The sequence below is a fragment of the Schistocerca gregaria genome, chromosome X (genome assembly GCF_023897955.1).
Source record: "Schistocerca gregaria isolate iqSchGreg1 chromosome X, iqSchGreg1.2, whole genome shotgun sequence".
Classification (NCBI taxonomy): Eukaryota; Metazoa; Arthropoda; class Insecta; order Orthoptera; family Acrididae; genus Schistocerca; species Schistocerca gregaria.
In genome coordinates, this window is record NC_064931.1 from 719,570,262 (window position 1) to 719,588,338 (window position 18,077).

At 42.4% G+C, this 18,077-nt stretch overlaps 1 protein-coding gene across 1 annotated transcript in view; it reads right to left on the bottom strand.

Moving 5' to 3' along the window:
• LOC126299218 (facilitated trehalose transporter Tret1-like) overlaps positions 1–13,103 on the bottom strand; it is a 201,708-nt gene extending 188,605 nt beyond the window's left edge. The window contains exon 1 of the mRNA XM_049991002.1: positions 12,777–13,103. Within this exon, the coding sequence (XP_049846959.1) occupies positions 12,777–12,790 (14 nt within the window). The 5' untranslated portion in view covers positions 12,791–13,103. The remainder of the gene's footprint in view (positions 1–12,776) is intronic.
• Positions 13,104–18,077: the final 4,974 nt, after the last annotated feature.

Here is an 18,077-nt window from a genome sequence, read left to right on the forward strand (position 1 = left end):
ATTGCGTCAAGTCTAATTCAATTCCTCAGGCAGAAGTCGATGATTTTAATAAACTTTTTGGAACAGTGATCAAAGATTTTTAAAATGACATCACAGCAGCTGAGAAGAGTGCTCCACCTACCATCTTCGAAGAATGCCATGCGTCTGATGATGGTCATGTGATATGAACGAAGCCAGTCCCCGATGTTCTTGTAACATGCGTGGTGTGATCAAGACTGAATTTTAAAAAGAACGGAAACTGTACGTTTCCTGATGTGGGTTCCCGTTCAAAATATTATGTATTTATTCCGTTCTACACGTTCTAGAAGTTTGAAAGGGCAATTTCGGAACTGCCTGTATACTGCCTGCGTGGAATGTTATTGGCTGTCGTACTCACGTGGATAGAATGTGGCGCAATGTAAGTTCATCTCCTCTGGTGGGCATTCAACCTCTGTGGCGCCCGACACCAGAAATAGTTAAGGCGTTAACTTAACCTAAGAAGTTCACATGATAAACGCCTGTGAAGTACATAATAATAGGTTAATATATGGTAAGTACATATCGAAAGTTTGTAAGACATGTCTCGTAGAATGAAAGAAGAAAAGCAACATGTTGACGTGGAAGATATCGGTGATCCAGTAATGCAGTCTACCCTCCACGTATCACCGAATAACCTGAGCCTCGCGGAATGGCCAGGCGGTTTGAGGCGCCTTGTCACTGATTGCGCGGCCCCTCGCGCCGGAGGGTCGAGTCCTCCCTCGGGCATAGGTGTACGTGTTGTTCAAGAAATGGTTCAAATGGCTCTGAGCACTATGTGACTTAACTTCTGGGGTCATCAGTCCCCTAGAACTTAGAACCTATAAACCTAACTAACCTAAGGACATCACAAACACCCATGCCCGAGGCAGGATTCGAACTTGCGACCGTAGCGGTCGCACGGTTCCAGACTGTAGCGCCTAGAACCGCTCGGCCAGCGTACGTGTTGTTCTTAGCATAAGTTAGTTTAAGTAGTCTGTAAGTCTAGGGACCGGTGACCACAGCAGTTTGGTCCTTTAGGATTTCACACACATTTGAACATTTTGAACAAACTGAACCCAAACGAGTTATCAGGAATCGATGAGATGCTTTTTGGGGTTACCTGATTTGCTGAGAGGTATTGCGAGAAGAACGTTACTTAATACTGAAAAGGAAAACACTTCCTAATGTTCTGCAAAAGCACTCCTTCTTCAGGCCACAAGTGGCCCATTGGGACCATCCAACCGCCGTGTCATCCTCAGCTGAGGATGCGGATAGGAGGGGCGTGGGGTCAGCACACCGCTCTCCCAGTCGGTATGATGGTGTCTTTGACCGCAGCCGCAACTATTTGGTCTAGTAGCTCCTCAGTTGGCATCACGAGGCTGAGTGCACCCCGAAAAATAGCAACAGTGCATGGCGGCCCGGATGGTTTTATCCATCCAAATGCCGGCCACGCCCGACAGCCCTTGACTTCGGTGATCTGACGGGAATTGGGGTATCCACTGATGCAAGGCCGTTGCCGATGTTCTGAAAAATTATATTTATTAGGTCACGAACAGGCTTTCGGTTTCTCAGGCCATCTTCAGGTAACACTTGTCACCTGAAGATGACCTGAGAAACCGAAAGCCGGTTCGTGACCTAATAAATATAATTTTGCAGAACATTAGGAAGTGTTTTCCTTTTGAATACTGTTATTACGTTCGGCTAAGTACCGACGGAAAATTCAGCTAATGTTAAAAAGTCACTTGGTCTAGTATCCAAAATTTATGAAGCAGAAAACTTACAACCAATTTCGAGGAATAAGTTACACCACACAACCACAGAATATGTAAGTGAATAAATGGAAATACGTCAGAAGATCTGTGTCACATCTCACCTTTTTTGTTTAAGACGATTTTTACAGACTACGTCCAACTGTTTTTAACGTCACCCTTGCTTTAATCATCATGTGCTAAGCAACCTGTGGATTTTCTTAATTCTTCATTCAATTACTAAACTCAGGGCTATAACAGCTTACCTGATATCTCTACACATTAAAAGAAAAACTGAAAATGTGTTATTAACAGATAGATATAGAAAAGGCATGACTGCCTGTGGTTAATACAGCAGTCAGCAGCATTTTCCGTTTTCACGTTTTCTGAAGGGTGCGGTTTCAGGTCTGCTTACATTTGTGACCAGTTTACATTCATTATAACAGGTTGAAAAGCTGTCACAGTACACTGAGGTGAAAAAAAGTCATGAGATAGCGATATTGCAGATCTACATCTCTATTATACTCCGCAAGCCACCATATTTGCTCTAATTTCTCGAATTTTCTACTCTTGGTCAATACGCGAGATATATATGGGGGGAAGTAATATGTTGTCCGACTCCTCCTGAAAAATGCTGTCCCGAAATTTCAATAGTAAATCTCTCCCTGATGCACAACGCCTCTCTTGTAACGTCTGCCAGCGGAGTTTGTTTAGTATCTCCGTAACGATCTCTCGCCAGCAAGACGATCCCGTGACGAAACGTTCCGCTCTTCGTTGGATCTCCTCTACCTCCTCTACCAACCTGATAGGGATCCCAGACAGTCGAACAATACTCAAGAATCGGGCGAACAAGCGCCTTATAAGGCACAGATGGCGGTAGTATCGCTTACACAGTGTATATAAGAAGGCAGTGCATTACCGAAGGTGTCTTCTGTACTCGGGTGATTCATGTGAAAATGTCCTCGACGTGATTATGGATGCATGACTGGAATTAACAGAACTGGAACACGGAATAGTAGCTGGAGCTACGCACATGGGACATCCCATTTCGGAAATCGTTAAGGAATTCAATATTCCGAGATCTGCAGTGTCAAGAGTGTGCCGAGACTGCCAAATTCCGATTATTAGCTCTCACCACGGGCAACGCAGTGGCCGACAGCCATCACGTGAAGACCGGGAGCAGTGACGTTTGCGTAGTGGAGGACAGTGCGGCGAAATTTGGCGTTAATGGGCTATGGCAGCAGACAAATGACGCGAGTGTCTTTGCTGACAGATCGACATCGTCTGCAGCGCCTCTCCTGTGCTTGTGACCATATCAGTTGAACGTTTTATTATATACAATTAGCACATCTTGAAATGTAGTAAGTGATGCCTTTTGTTATGCACAAGAAACGTTTCTGAGAAAACTCTTCATCTTTATGATCACTTCATTTATGTTCCCCTCTGCCATCCAACCTAGATGCAAATTCTGAAGACACAAACTAACGGATTTGGTTATAAATAATTTTTCTGCTACCGGTCCCACGTTTCCGGAAATGACTCCCAATTTCAAGTGTTTTTTTCTGGGAATCATTTCCCAAGTGAGTCATGAGAAACAGGAATAAAATTGTGACTGGCAGTGCAGCGTCGCAGCTATTACGCTACTGCAGATTACTGCAGTACGTTTGTTACGTTATGGCAAGCTGTTTTGGAAGCCTGAAGTACAGTAGTGTTCGGTGGCGGCCGGCATGAGGCCTGCCGTATACGCCATAGCCACGCCTGTCGCTGTGTTGGAAGCCTGAAGTACAGTAGTGTTCGGTGGCGGCCGGCATGTGGCCTGCCGTATACGCCATAGCCACGCCTGTCGCTGAAGCCGACCATGAGAATGCTCACTGTGGCGAACTAAATAACTACGTTAAATATTAGCTGTTTTATTCCAAATTTGGTACTTGACCTTTTATTATTCAGACGAACTTTGTGCCAAAATTTGATACCGCTACCTGTAATAGTTTCGGAGATGTAAAAAACCCATTAAAAAGTAGTTAACCGACAGTTAAGAAAATAAATTCAAATAGTAAGAATAACAGTTTATATTGGTTGTGTAATTTGAAAACAGTAGTAGCACTCTTAGTGTGCTGATTTATTTTATAAAGACTTTCAATTCTAAACTTCCAATAATTTTTCATTCGTAATGGAAATAACAGTTTAAAAGTTAATACAGGTAACTCGTTAGCGCGAACTCGCGTAGGACGAACTCGTGGTTAACGCGAAAAAGATATTGGTCCCGCCAGGAATACATTAGTTCTTATGGTATGTTTTATCGGTTAACACGAATTTCGGTTAAGGCGAATTGCGAACTCTGATTCAGTTCCTAGCGTAATTAAATTTCACTCAAACTTCCGACCTTAGGGTGTTCTAAAGCGTAATTTTTTTCCGAAATGATTGTAGGAAATGTAGCTACAAAGCTAATTATACTTATTGTTGACTCGTTTTTAACGTATTGTAGGTCGGTAGCCGCGATTATCACCTCAACAATCAGCGTATGCTGTACATTGTAAGACATTCAATAAAGTGTGCAGCAGCATTTAGGAATGTACTCAGTGCCAGATTTGACAGGTGTTCTGTTAGTCGTAGCCGTATCGAGTTGGAATACTGAATAAAAACTACAGTTACAACCGGTACCGTAGCACGCGAAAATGGCAAAGAGGAAACAGACAGCTCTAAATGTACAGTTAAAGCTTAAGATTCTAGATGAAGCGGACCGTGGTACCAAGTAAACAGCAATTGCAGAGCAGTTTGGAATACCTAAATCTACTTTATCTACGATTATTAAGAATCGAGAAAAAATTATTAATGCTGCGGCATCAGGTTCTGGAAACAAATCTGAACGACTTCGTACCGACAAATATGAAGACATCGAGACGTTACTGCTAGAATGGTTCAATCATATGCGTGCATCTAACATACCTTTAACTGGCCCTGTGATTCGGTCAAAAGCAAATGATTTTGCTAAAGGTATGGGCATCGAAGACTTCGGTTGTTCCGCTGGTTGGTTGTATCGGTACCAAAAGAGACATTCAATTTCATCTGTACAAATTTGTGGTGAAGCAAATAAAGTTGATGAAGAAAGTGCGAACAGCTGGTTGCATGAATTCAACCGAGTGAGGGAGAAGTATGCTTCGTGTGATGTATTTAACATGGATGAAACTGGATTTTTGTACAATCTCTTTCAAAATCACACCCTGGGGATGAAAAGTGATAAGTGTCACGGTGGAGCACGAAGCAAACAACATGTGACTGTTGTACTGTGCTGTAATGCTGACGGCAGTGAAAAGTTTCGTCCCTGGGTTATCGGTAAATCCGAGAAACCACATTGTTTTAAAAACATAAATATAGACACTTTACCTTGCATCTACTCTCACCACAAGAAAGCTGGGATCGATGGCACATCATTTCGTAAGTGGCTTCTTCGTTTCAACAGTCGAATGGTTGCTCAAAATAGACGTGTTCTTCTTACATTGGACAGGTGTACTGCCCATAATGTTCATGATCTGAACCTATCCAACATAAAGGTTCAGGTTTTTCCTCCCAACGCCACAAGCCGCCTTCAGCCTTTGGATCAAGGCATAATCTCTCTCATAAAGAGAGATTATGGTAAGCTGCAATTCGTGCTGCTGAAAACAATAGTGCAACCCCAAATTGGAATCTGCTTGACGCAATTAAAGCCATCGCAGCAGCCTGGAACTCAGTATCACCACATCATATAGGGAAGTGCTTTAACAGAGCTTGGAGACATAGCAACACTGAAGATGTCCACGAGTTAGAAGACGCCACTTGACCCGATGAATGGACAGTTCTGCAGGACGTTGCGAACCCTGGGATTCGTTTCGAAGAATTCGTTAGTGTAGACGACGATGTTGCCGTATGTGCTTCTGTGGAATCAGATGTGCCAAAAGCTGTGAACGAGGTGCAAGAAGTGCCATAAGAAGGAAGCGAAGAGGAAGAGAATACAGATACCATTTCACCTACTCGTCAGGAGATGTTTACAGGCTTGGACTGTTTAGAACGGTTCACTTCAACATCCGACGTCACTGCTGGGTTTACGGACGCTATCATTACAATCGGTTGTGAAATTACAAAATATTATCGTTCCCATGAACTTTCCAAGAAAGTAACGTAGATAATTTGTGAGTACATGGATTTTACAATCACTTTATAGTGTTACAATTCTACAATAACGTGATTGATAGTGTAGTGTATTACACTTTAGTGTATTGTTGTACATGTATACTTATTCAAATCTGTGTTTTTCACTTAACACGAATTTTTTTAACACGGACTCCAGATTCTTCGGTCCCTTCGTATACGTGTTAAAGAAGTTTTACTGTACTTATATTTTGTGTTAGGGTGAGAGCAAATGAGAGTGAATGTGAGTTTGTATGCGGGACATACATCAAATTTCAATTCAATATTGTATTAATTAACAAGTGTTACGCCACCAGGATGTCATGAAAAACTGTGAATCCCCCTAACGGGCTTTGGTAATAAGGCAGCCAGAAAGGTAGTAAGAGGATAATCAGTTCTAAAGTATATTTCAAGCAAAGTTTTCTCTTAGTTTTCGTGTAGTTTGGGTCGGTGGAACATTTTGTTAATACTTACAGCATGAAATGACGTAGATGCATCTGCACATGTTGATTGAAGTAAAGCAGATTGAGCGCGAATATGATCATGAAAGATTAATCTGACTGGCTGTTCGTTTTGATCAACCAATGAGAGTAAAGTCTTTCCCGCGCATTGGAATGAGTTATATGCCCTAAAAGCAACGTCATTGAGTCAGTTGTGGACTAGCTGCTGGACGAGGAGGTCATGTTAGACGTGTCCGAAAAAGTTATTTGTAGAATGAAGAAGTGACTGTTATTTCGCTTTCGGTTTATATCGCCATGCAAGCAGATGCATTTACGGACAGTTCTGTGAAGTTTGGGAAATTTGGGAGTGTTTGTTGTAGAGAAAAGCGCGTGTGAAACTGTCAGCCTTTGTAAAGAATTCTGCATGGCGTGTTCAGTATGCATTTACAGAACATTTTTGGCCAGCATCTTCATTTGAAGAATCCGCTAAAAAGTACCGAGAGTGAAACTCATTTCGTAGCAGAGTATTGACTGTATTAACCTCGTAATATTTCGGGTTGGACTTGGCACATTTCTCGCTGTTTTGCGTGTGACATAAGCTGCACTATCTAGTAGTGCATGTTCTATCGACGTAAATGTGGGCTAAAAGACAATAAAAAACATTAGTATCGATAAGCAGACATTTTCAATGAAGGAAGGAAGCATCCTTTTACGCCCATTATTACTAGAGATTTGCAGGCTATTTTTGTTACCTGAGTTACGCAGACTATGCAATCGTAAGTATGGACTATGATACGCTGCTTTTAACATCGTCTGCATAGTACCTACGAATGTAGAGCAACGGACGGTGAACCAACGCTATACTGAGGTAGGTGGACATTAGTTTTGCAGCTTGCTTCACTCAGTGTTGGCGTACATTTTTAACAACGCCCCGTCTCAATAGCAGAAAATTATTTGTAAACAAATCCATTGTTTTCACAGTCGCAGGCTTTCACAAACCATATCTAATTAACAGAATCAGAAACAAACAAATTGAACCTATTTATTTTATACAGAGAAGTTTACGAAGTACTGGGAGAGACTAGTTGTTCCAAATATCTGGTAGTTAGCGTTATTTTAGCATCTGCAATGGTAGGAGAACCGAGTATACAAAAATTACAGGTTTTCTTACATAAGAAGGCACGAATGTTTATATACAAATTAAGCCGTTCTTGTATACCACCAGAAGCTAGAATTAACATGAAAGACTAACTCAACACTGACTGGTCTCTAAAAAGAATTTTGGTGAATAGGCTGATAACCGAATGACGGTGCTTATTAGAAATAATGGCTTCAGATTAAATACATGTTGCTAAGTATCTCGTCGTGTCGAACACACTAAGCGGAGGAAGATTTGTATGTTACAGACAACCTAAAGTACAGAGTGTGAAGACTCGCGTCATATTCGTCAACGGCTTTCCGGCTTCCAGTCTAATGGTCAAAGTTACGACGAGATACACTAGAACGCTTCAGACAAAATACTCCAATTTTTTCTTAATCCCATTCCCAAAACGTTGCAGAAAATCCTCATCTTCCTAGAGAACTCCAATTTTGCCTTTGTTATTCTCGATTTCATGTCTGCACTGCGCCTCTAATTGCTTTCGATTCTATTTCCTACGTAATCTCACCGGACAGACTACTACTGACCACGTTAAGAGAACACACTATTTGCTTCAGAGCGCCGCAGATGGTATGGACCAGGTAGCAGACGATCACGTGATCCTCCGCCACCGACACAAGTCAGACAGTGAGAGGGGGAGGGGATATATATGTATCAGTCGGTTGTTTAGAAGCAGTGCAGTGCGTAGGATCGACGTCGCAGAATGGCAGAAAGTTCCTATCGTGTTGATATGCCCATTACCCAACCGTGAATGAAGTTGACTGCCGCGCGGATTGACGGCTCGGTTTGAGGCTTCATGTCACGGGTTGAGCGGCCCCTCCCGCCAGAGGTTCGAGTCCTCTCTCGGGCTTGGGTGTGTGTGTTGTTCTTAGCATAAGTTAGTTTAAGTAGTGTGTAAGTCTAGGGACCGATGCCCTCAGCAGTTTGATCCCTTAGGAATTCACACACATTTAATTTTTCTAGTGAAGTTGACTGATATGTTGTTGATTTGATTTGTTTGCGTAGCAGTCGCAGGCGTGTAACATGGCATAAAGGCAGTGGTCATAAAAACATAGTAAACAACAGTGGCTGTACAACAGTGTCACGCCTTGGTTTCATACCTGACAGGAATTGCTGATTTCGGTGAATGTAGATCAATTTCAACAAGTTTCTGAGACAACACTGTGAAGGGTACTGAATGCAATGGGCCTTTGGAGTCAGGTACCTAGCAAAAGGTCATTCCTCGCAACACGTCTTCATTGGGCCAAACAAAACAGAAATTGTACAGTCACTGACTGGAGACATTTACTGTATTCCGATGAGGAGCCTCTTTTTAAATTATGTAAGCCGTGCACCGTCGCCGCAGTAAGGCGTGTGGAGTCTGTAGTTTCAGCCAGAAGTGATTTCAAAATTAAATAAACTCAGCAAGACCAAGAGTTCGGCTTGCTGAGGTTATGTTTGAAACTGCTATCTCAGTATTTACAGCCTCTGATGATGTCTCCAGTATTAGGAGACGAAACGTTAACCACAGAAATATGCCTTGTATTACAGGCTAATAACCGTGAAACAAAGTTCACAAAGGACACATATTCTTCATTACATCACACGTGTTCTCTCATTGTTTAGCGTCTAAGCTGCACATGTGGTGCAGCAAGTATTGAGTTAATATGGTCTGACTTCTTGGAAGCGTGGAGAGAGAGAGAGCCAAATGGACAGCTTCTCGGTGCCTGCAGATGTGAAGAGTTCCGTTACTGATGACTTTGTTATCGCGAAAAGAATCTCAAGTACATATGGTCAAATAGGACAAATACGATGCGCAGTAGCACATATCTGCAGAAAATCCACATCATTTGTTCGAATCATGTCCCTATCTGAGTAGTTTGTTTAGAAAGAGACGTTCCACAACTATCATATCTGCAAGAGATATCAATAAATCGGTAATTTCTAGGGATTAGACTTAAACCACATATGTGTGCTGAAACGATAAGAATCATTTGGATGGTATGACGCTTTATACAACACTATCTCTAGTGGGTCTTAATCCTAGTAGACATAAGACTTATGCCTCATACAAAGGAGCAATATGAGGCAACGCACTAGTGTGATATAAGGCGCGAATTGCAGAAACCGATCGACAGTAAATCACTTTTTCAAATTGGATTTTATCTGCTCTTATCAAGCAGGCGGAAAAAAACTACTGCAGTGACAATACAAAGTTTTATTTCAGCCGGAAAACTGTCTGATTCAGGTTTAAACTAAAATAATTTGTTTTAAATAACAGTTATACGATATATTATTTGCAATAAATGAAACGAAACAAACCATCCTCATTCCTTGTAGCCTGCAGCCGTCATTCCGAAGTATTTATTATGTTTCCTCTTATTCGTTAACGTAGAGTGGGTACGTGAGAATGTTTTGATTTTCTCTCCCCCCCTTCTCTCTGTATCTCCCCAAACAGTCGTAAAGCGGTAATCGCGTTTAATTTTTTGTGCTAAATTAGGTGGGTCGGGAAAAACGTTTCTAGAGACATTCATTTTGGTGTAACCACACTGGAACCACTCCACAAGGTATATAAATACTAAGAGAATTTGAGAGATTGAGAGAATAAGTACAAAAATGAGACTAACATAATGTATTTTTAGTAACAATGCGAAATTCCTACGAAAATGGCATATACAGTACCTGCCAAAGAATGTACGACCAACATAGAAAACAACTCGTTGCTTCAAAAATGTAGAAATGATAGTAACGTAACAGAAACTGATAAGATTACCGCATTAGTTTATGATTGCAATATATCCAGTGACTTTAATATAAACAGTGCCACAGAGAGAAGATTGTTTGCTCGTACACTAGGCGTCCGTGCGCGAATATGCGTGATTCGTATTTATTTTATTTTTATTTACACGTCAAATTCCGTAGGCCCAAATCGAGGAGCAAATCTCCAAGGTCATGGAACGTGTCAGTGCATGAAATTACAGCATAAAAGTAATAACAGACAAAAATAAAATGTTTATGAACCCAGAGAAAGTCAATCCATAAGTTTAAGTTAACGCAATCAACTATACAACAAGAATAAGCTTCATTTTTCAAGGAACTCCTCGACAGAACACAAGGAGTGTCCCATGAGGAAACTCTTCAGTTTAGATTTGAAATCGCGTGGATTACTGCTAAGATTTTTGAATTCTAGTGGTAGCTTATTGAAAATGGTTTCAGCAGTATACTGCACACCTTTCCGCACAAGAGTTAAGGAAGTCCGATCCAAATGCAGGTTTGATTTCTACCGAGTATTAACTGAGTGAAAGCTTCTTATTCTTGGGAATAAGCTAAATTTTTTAACAAGAAATGACATTAAGGAATATATATCTTGAGAGACCAGTGTCAAAATACCCAGACTCGTGAACAGGGGTCGACAAGAGGTTCGTGAACTTACACCGCTTATTACCCGAACCGCCCGTTTCTGAGCCAAAAATATTCTTTTAGGAGAGTTACCCCAAAATACAATACGATACGACTTAAGCAAAGCAAAGCAGAATAATTTTCGTTTCGAACGATCACTCACTTCAGATACCGATGTAATAGTAAAAACTGCAGCATAAGTCTTTGGACAAGATCCTGAAAGTGGGCTTTCCACGACAGTTTACTATCAGTATGAACACCTAGAAATTTGAACTGTTCAGTTTCATTAACCATGACATGATAAAGTTTCTTCAGTCATGAATTCAATCTTTTTATGTTCTACACACAACTTAGTTGTGTATAGGACATAAAACAGTCGAATGATACCAATTATTACTGTTAAAATATAACAACCGCTACCTCACATACTTAAAATGCGTAATATTAAATAACATTCATTCATTCGTTTCCCGTCATAACAGCCCCACCAGATTTTAAATACACACCGGATTGAGAATTTTGAAATATATTGGAGCACGTTTTCTGGAGGAAAGTGCCGATTAAACACTTTGTAGCCCATTGACACCTGGCGATTTAAAAAAAAAAAAAAAAAAAAAAAAGAAGCTCAAACAGAAGACGAAGAGGACCGTTGTTCCTAAGCGATTGCACAGTATACGTTTAACATTTCTGTTCTCCGTGTTACTTGGAAACATCATTCGCAGTTATGTGCGTTCTCTGTTAACTTTATTTACGCACAACCAGTAGTTATAGAAAAGCGAATACTTTAAATAGACATAAGAAACCCAAAGTTACTGAAACACTGTTTTCTCATGTTTATTTCAGTATGGTAATAAAAATGATTGCCTTTCTAGTTTAAAAAACAAGGCCTGAAACGAAAAGCTAGCCAGTTACGCATACAATCTACTGTACAGTCTGCTGAAGCCAGATTAATCTGTTCCAGTGCGGCGGGTCAGAAAGAGGAAGATACATATTGTTTCTGAAACTTAAAGACACGTTTGAAATTAAAGCCAAGCTAATCATAGGCTTAGTAAGAGCACATTCACGTTACGTTTAACGAAGGATGTAGCTTTACCGTGAATTAGAAGAATCGTCAGAGATGGATGAATGTAGTGTCACGTGAGAGACATAGTAGCGCGAACCTCCGTGAATGTTTCAGTGTAAAGTCTCAAATGGTTCAAATGGCTCTGAGCACTATGGGACTTAACATCTGAGGTCATCATTCCCCTAGAACTTAGAACTACTTAAACCTAACTAACCTAAGGACATCACAAACATCCATGCCCGAGGCAGGGTTCGAACCTGCGACCGTAGCAGTCCCGAGGTTCCAGACTGAAGCGCCTAAAACCGCTTGACCACCGCGGCCGACACTGTGAAGTCTGGTTGGCGGCGGAACGGAGGACATGCTGAGATATCGGTCGCAACTTCGATGAAGGAGCCATGCTGTAGTTCGTTAGATGTTATTGGTAGAAAATATGAAGAAATAATAGGATCGCCATAACGCATTTAAACTTAGGTCTTCATAAGGAAATCCACTGTCTTACGAAAGCATCGCGTAACAGCCGCCGTCCTGACCTAATTAGCAAATACTCGGCTGATACATAATGTCAACTCGTGCGTTGGAAATTATTACGAAATGACACAGAAAAATGTACTACTTAAATAAAGCGAATTTATAGGGTAGAGCTATTGTTAGCGAACTAACGTAATTTTAATGAGTTTGTCTAGCTTTCCCAACACTGTGAGGTCTCGCTGTTGCTCCTCGGCTCAGAAAGCTGCTGTCTCTTAACAATGCTGTGCAATAGTAAACGTCTGCATGGTATGTTTCTCAGCAGCGGTATGCACAGAGAAGACAGGCAGAAATGTACAGACCTGCTAACGTCCATGGCGAGCTGCGAGCCGTCCTGTGTCCAGTGTTTGCCTGCACTGCCAGCGGCGAAAGATAAGTCCGCCGGCACGTGACCTTGTGCTGCTGCTCCTACTCTGATATATCGATGAAGGATCGCAATTTCATCACCATGATGATATCTCGAGTGGCGAACTTGGTGCGTTACCCGGAGATGCTGAGCTGGCACTCGTCTCAAGTACTGATATACTCATTCCTTGCAGGTTCTCTCACTAATTACGCCCACTGTTCTTGGTCAAGAACAGAATCTAGCGACAATTTGCGGGTCTGATCCGGAGACGTTGGATCACTAGCTAAGGTTTAACTGCGGGAGTCAGTTTTTAATAAAACATCAGATAGTGCTGACAGGATGCGAACTCTTATCTGAGTCTCTAGCCGGCAAATCAGCGTGAACTGTGTGGCAGAGGAGATGTTATACTGCAACACGCATTCAGGTTTATTGCAGTATTCCAAATTTCAGCTAAAGCAAGTTTTGAGAACGGACCACAGAGTTTCGTTTTACTGTTCTCTATTTTCTTCTCCGTGTCATAGAAATATTTTTTCCTATTAACAGGCTTAACACATGTCCAAAACTTAGGAAAAAGCGAGCTGTAGACGATCAAGACACAAAAGATTATTTTCGAAGCTCAATGTAGTTAAACAAGTTAATTCAATTCGTGAATCCTTTGAACAATTACTAGTAGTAACTTACCCATTTAGACCCTAGATACATGTATAAATTTGAACATGAGACTACAGATTAGAAGAGAACACTGTTTTGTAGAAACTGGTAGACGTACAATGCTATTAGCGTGTCCTAAACGTGACGATTTGGACTCTCCAGATCAAGACGATATAGACAAGATTCAGTTATATACATAGGAGCTACGTACGAATCTAATGAATCTTTGCAAACTTTTTCAGAAGTTTTACACCCGTCGTAATGAACCGTTGGACTTTAGCAACGTGTACAAAGACCTAGTCAAGGCGCACGGACGGATACTTCTGGACTGCACACCTCTTGACCAAAGCGTTAACTTTTCAATAAATGTTCAAGAATGATAAAATTTCTCTAGTTAAACGGAATGATAAGAACCCTAGTGGTGCCATAACTATGTGAAGAGACAGAAGAAACAGGTAATTATATGCCCCCATCAGCATTATATGTGGCGGCACCAGAAGTACCCTTCGCAGCAAACCGTAAGATGGCTTCCGGGGATAGATGCAGATGTAGAAAATGTCTCTCATTTCCTGTGGGAATTACAGAGTTTGTAGGTGAAAGCAAACATAGCTATTTCAGAAACACTCACGCTCTCAAGGCACTCCTCTGTAACTAATTACTTGTTAAGCAGAAAATTCCACATTTTCATCCTGAATTTCAACTACTAGATAATGAGAGCGTAAGTTGGGACATTAAGTCCACGTCTAAAACTTACCCACTCTTCAGTTACCACGCCACAGAAAGGAGTATCGGAGTACTAATAGATTTTATAACTTGTTTACTCTTAGTAAGAACTGAAGCAATGTGATGCAACATTTCATATGGTCAAGCACAAAACAGGACTGAGTGGGACGACGTGTAATCGTGACGCGGCAACTTTTAGAACAAACTTGTGGAGGAATTCTACCGCCGAGACGAAAGCACGGCACCGAAAGACTGGACACGAGCAAACGACACAGTCCAGAGGCAGGCAATAAATAGTGAACGGCTTAAAATTTTATTTTAAAGAGTGTTTCTCCAGGGTGATAATTATTGAACTACATGAAAAAAAAAACGTAAATTAGTTACAGACTACGGCGGGCACACACTTTATACAATATGTAAACGTCACTACAGATATTCACATTTAGGTTATGACATTTTAGGTATGCCACGCGGGATTAGCCGAGCGGTCTGGGGCGCTGCAGTCATGGACTGTGCGAGTCCGCAGCTCGTGGTCGTGCGGTAGCGTTCTCGCTTCCCGCGCCCGGGTTACCGGTTTCGATTCCCGGCGGGGTCAGGGATTTTCTCTGCCTCGTGATGACTGGGTGTTGTGTCATGTCCTTAGGTTAGTTAGGTTAAGTAGTGTTCTAGGGGACTGATGGCCATAGATGTTAAGTCCCATAGTGCTCAGAGCCATTTGAACCATGGACTGTGCGGCTGGTCCCGGCGGAGGTTCGAGTCCTCCCTCGGGCATGTGTGTGTGTGTGTTCGTCCTTAGGGTAATTTAGGTTAAGTAGTCTGTAAGCTTAGGGACTGATGACCTTAGCAGTTAAGTCCCATAAGATCTCACACACACTTTTTTGAATATTTTCGGTATACCTGTCATTATTGGCGATGGTGTGGCGCAGACGAATAGCCAAATTCTATATGACCCACTAAAGTGTCGGAACAACGATGCTGCCGGCCGCTGTGGTCTTGCGGTTCTAGGCGCTACAGCCTGGAACCGCGCGACCGCTACGGTCGTAGGTTCGAATCCCGCCTCGGGCATGAATATGTGTGATGTCCTTAGGTTAGTTAGGTTTAAGAAGTTCTAAGTTCTAGGGCACTGATGACCTCAGCAGTTGAGTCCCATAGTGCTCAGAGCCATTTGAACAACGATACTGTCTACGACCGCCTGAATGGCTGTTCTCAGATCAGAAGTGGTTTTGGGGTTATTATAGCTCCACAAAAAGGAGTCGCATGTGTTCAGATCCGAAGAATAGGGCGGCCAATCGAGGCCTATGCCAGTGGCCTCTGGGTACCCCAGAGCCAGAATGCGGTCTCCAAAGTGCTTCTCCCGGCCAGCAAACACTCTCCCGCTTCGATGGGGTAGAGTTCCGTGTTGCATGAACCACATCTTTACGAAATCAGGGTCACTTTGGATAATGGGGATGAAATAATTTTTAAAAATCTTCACGTACTGTCCGGTAGTCACCGTGCCATCAAGGAATATCGCACCACTTATTCCGTTACTGGACATTGCACACCAGTCACCCGTTCAGGGTGAAGAGACTTCTCGATCGCGAAATGCGGATGCTCAGTCCCCCAAATGCGCCAATTTTGCTTATTGACGAACCCATCCAAATGAAAGAGCCAAACCATGCATGCGCATACTAATTCTAATCATGCCCTGCAGCCAGTGTACAGTTTCAACGTCCTAACGGAAACCGTCCAGAAGTTATGACGATTTTGTTTCCTCTAGTTCAATAATTGTCACGCTGTATCTGACAGATAGCTACAAATGTTCTATCGCTTCTTCCACGTTAGAGGCAGATGAATAATTAAAAGGCAACAGTGCAAGACGTACGAGAAATTTCGCCAGAGGACAAGACGAGCTTAGAGACCCGGCATTCTTGTTGGGCAGTGGCCTTATAGCGCCTCTCGCCGTCCGTTCGCCCTATGTTTGATGCGACGCAGTTACGCTAATAAATCGAGTTAACCGTAAAAGATAGCAAACAAAAAAAATCGTGTATATTGTAGCATGGTAAGCTGATGTTTGCAAGAGTGATCACGTTCGATGACACTATGATCAGTGTGATACGTTCCATGGCTTCAGTGACGCCGCTTAGGAGTGTGTTAGGAATCGGGAACGACTCCATAGTCATTGCTGATTGCGACGACTTTCTTGTTCTGGTGCCAGCATTATAAATAACTTGTGACAACAGCGTCCAAGTAATGTTAGAGGCATAACATAATCCTTCCTGCCCAGCAAAATGAATGTAAATGTGTTATGTTAAAAGGAAGTGCTCCTCGACGGTATTCCCGAGTTAACGATGGGATAGGGAGGTGAAACGGGTGTCAGTCAGCTGATCTTCAAAGCAACATTGCAGCTCAAGGCCAGTGCTCGCATTAGAATCTAGGACTGTCGCTGTTCTCCACTGTTTAGGCACTAGCAGGTCTGTTCCCTTGATACATTACAGGCTATGGATTCAAAACTGTACTGTTTAGTAACGTCATCTACGCAATATACACAAGGAAATATTAAGCATCAGGTTTCTCATCTAGAAATAGCATTTGAGGGCTCGAAACTCTCTGATTTAGCCGGCCTGTGTGGCCGAGCGGTTCTAGGAGCTTCAGTCTGACACCGAGCGACCGCTACGGTCGCAGATTCGAATCCTGCCTCGGGCATGGACGTGTGTGATGTCCTTAGGTTAGTTAGATTTAAGTAGTTCTAAGTTCTAGGGGACTGATGACCTCAGATTTTAAGTCCCATAGTGCTCAGAGCCATATGAACCATTTTTTTCTCTGATTTTATCTTCATGGTCTTTTCGCGAAATCTCCTCAAGAGGAAGCAATGTACACTGAAGCGCCAAAGAAATTGATATAGGCATGCATATTCAAATACAAAAAATGGTTCAAATGGCTCTGAGCACTATGGGACTTAACTTCTGAGCAGGATTCATAGTGTCAATTCCCTCCACCACTACTTCAGACATTAATTGAGTCTATGCCACGTCATTTTGTGGCCTTCTGCGTAATCGGGAGGGGGGGGGGGGGCGACACGATATTTGGCAGATGTACCAGTTTCTTTGGCTCTTCAGTGTATTTGAGGATTAATCTACAGGGTGTTTCAAAAATGACCGGTATATTTGAAACGGCAATAAAAACTAAACGAGCAGCGATAGAAATACACAGTTTGTTGCAATATGCTTGGGACAACAGTACATTTTCAGGCGGACAAACTTTCGAAATTACAGTAGTTACAATTTTCAACAACAGATGGCGCTGCAAGTGATGTGAAAGATATAGAAGACAACGCAGTCTGTGGGTGCACCATTCTGTACGTTGTCTTTCTGCTGCAAGCGTGTGCTGTTCACAACGTGCAAAAAATGGTTCAAATGGCTCTGAGCACTATGGCACTCAACTGCTGTGGTCATGAGTCCCCTAGAACTTAGAACTACTTAAACCTAACTAACCTAAGGACATCACACACATCCATGCCCGAGGCAGGATTCGAACCTGCGACTGTAGCAGTCGCACGGTTCCGGACTGCGCGCCTAGAACCACGAGACCACCGCGGCCGGCCACAACATGCAAGTGTGCTGTGGACAACATGGTTTATTCCTTAGAATAGAGGATTTTTCTGGTGTTGGAATTCCACCGCCTAGAACACAGTGTTGTTGCAACAATACGAAGTTTTCAACGGAGGTTTAATGTAACCAAAGGACCGAAAAGCGATACAACAAAGGATCTGTTTGAAAAATTTCAACGGACTGGGAACGTGACGGATGAACGTGCTGGAAAGGTAGGGCGACTGCGTACAGCAACCACAGAGGGCAATGCACAGCTAGTGCCGCAGGTGATCCAACAGCAGCCTCGGGTTTCC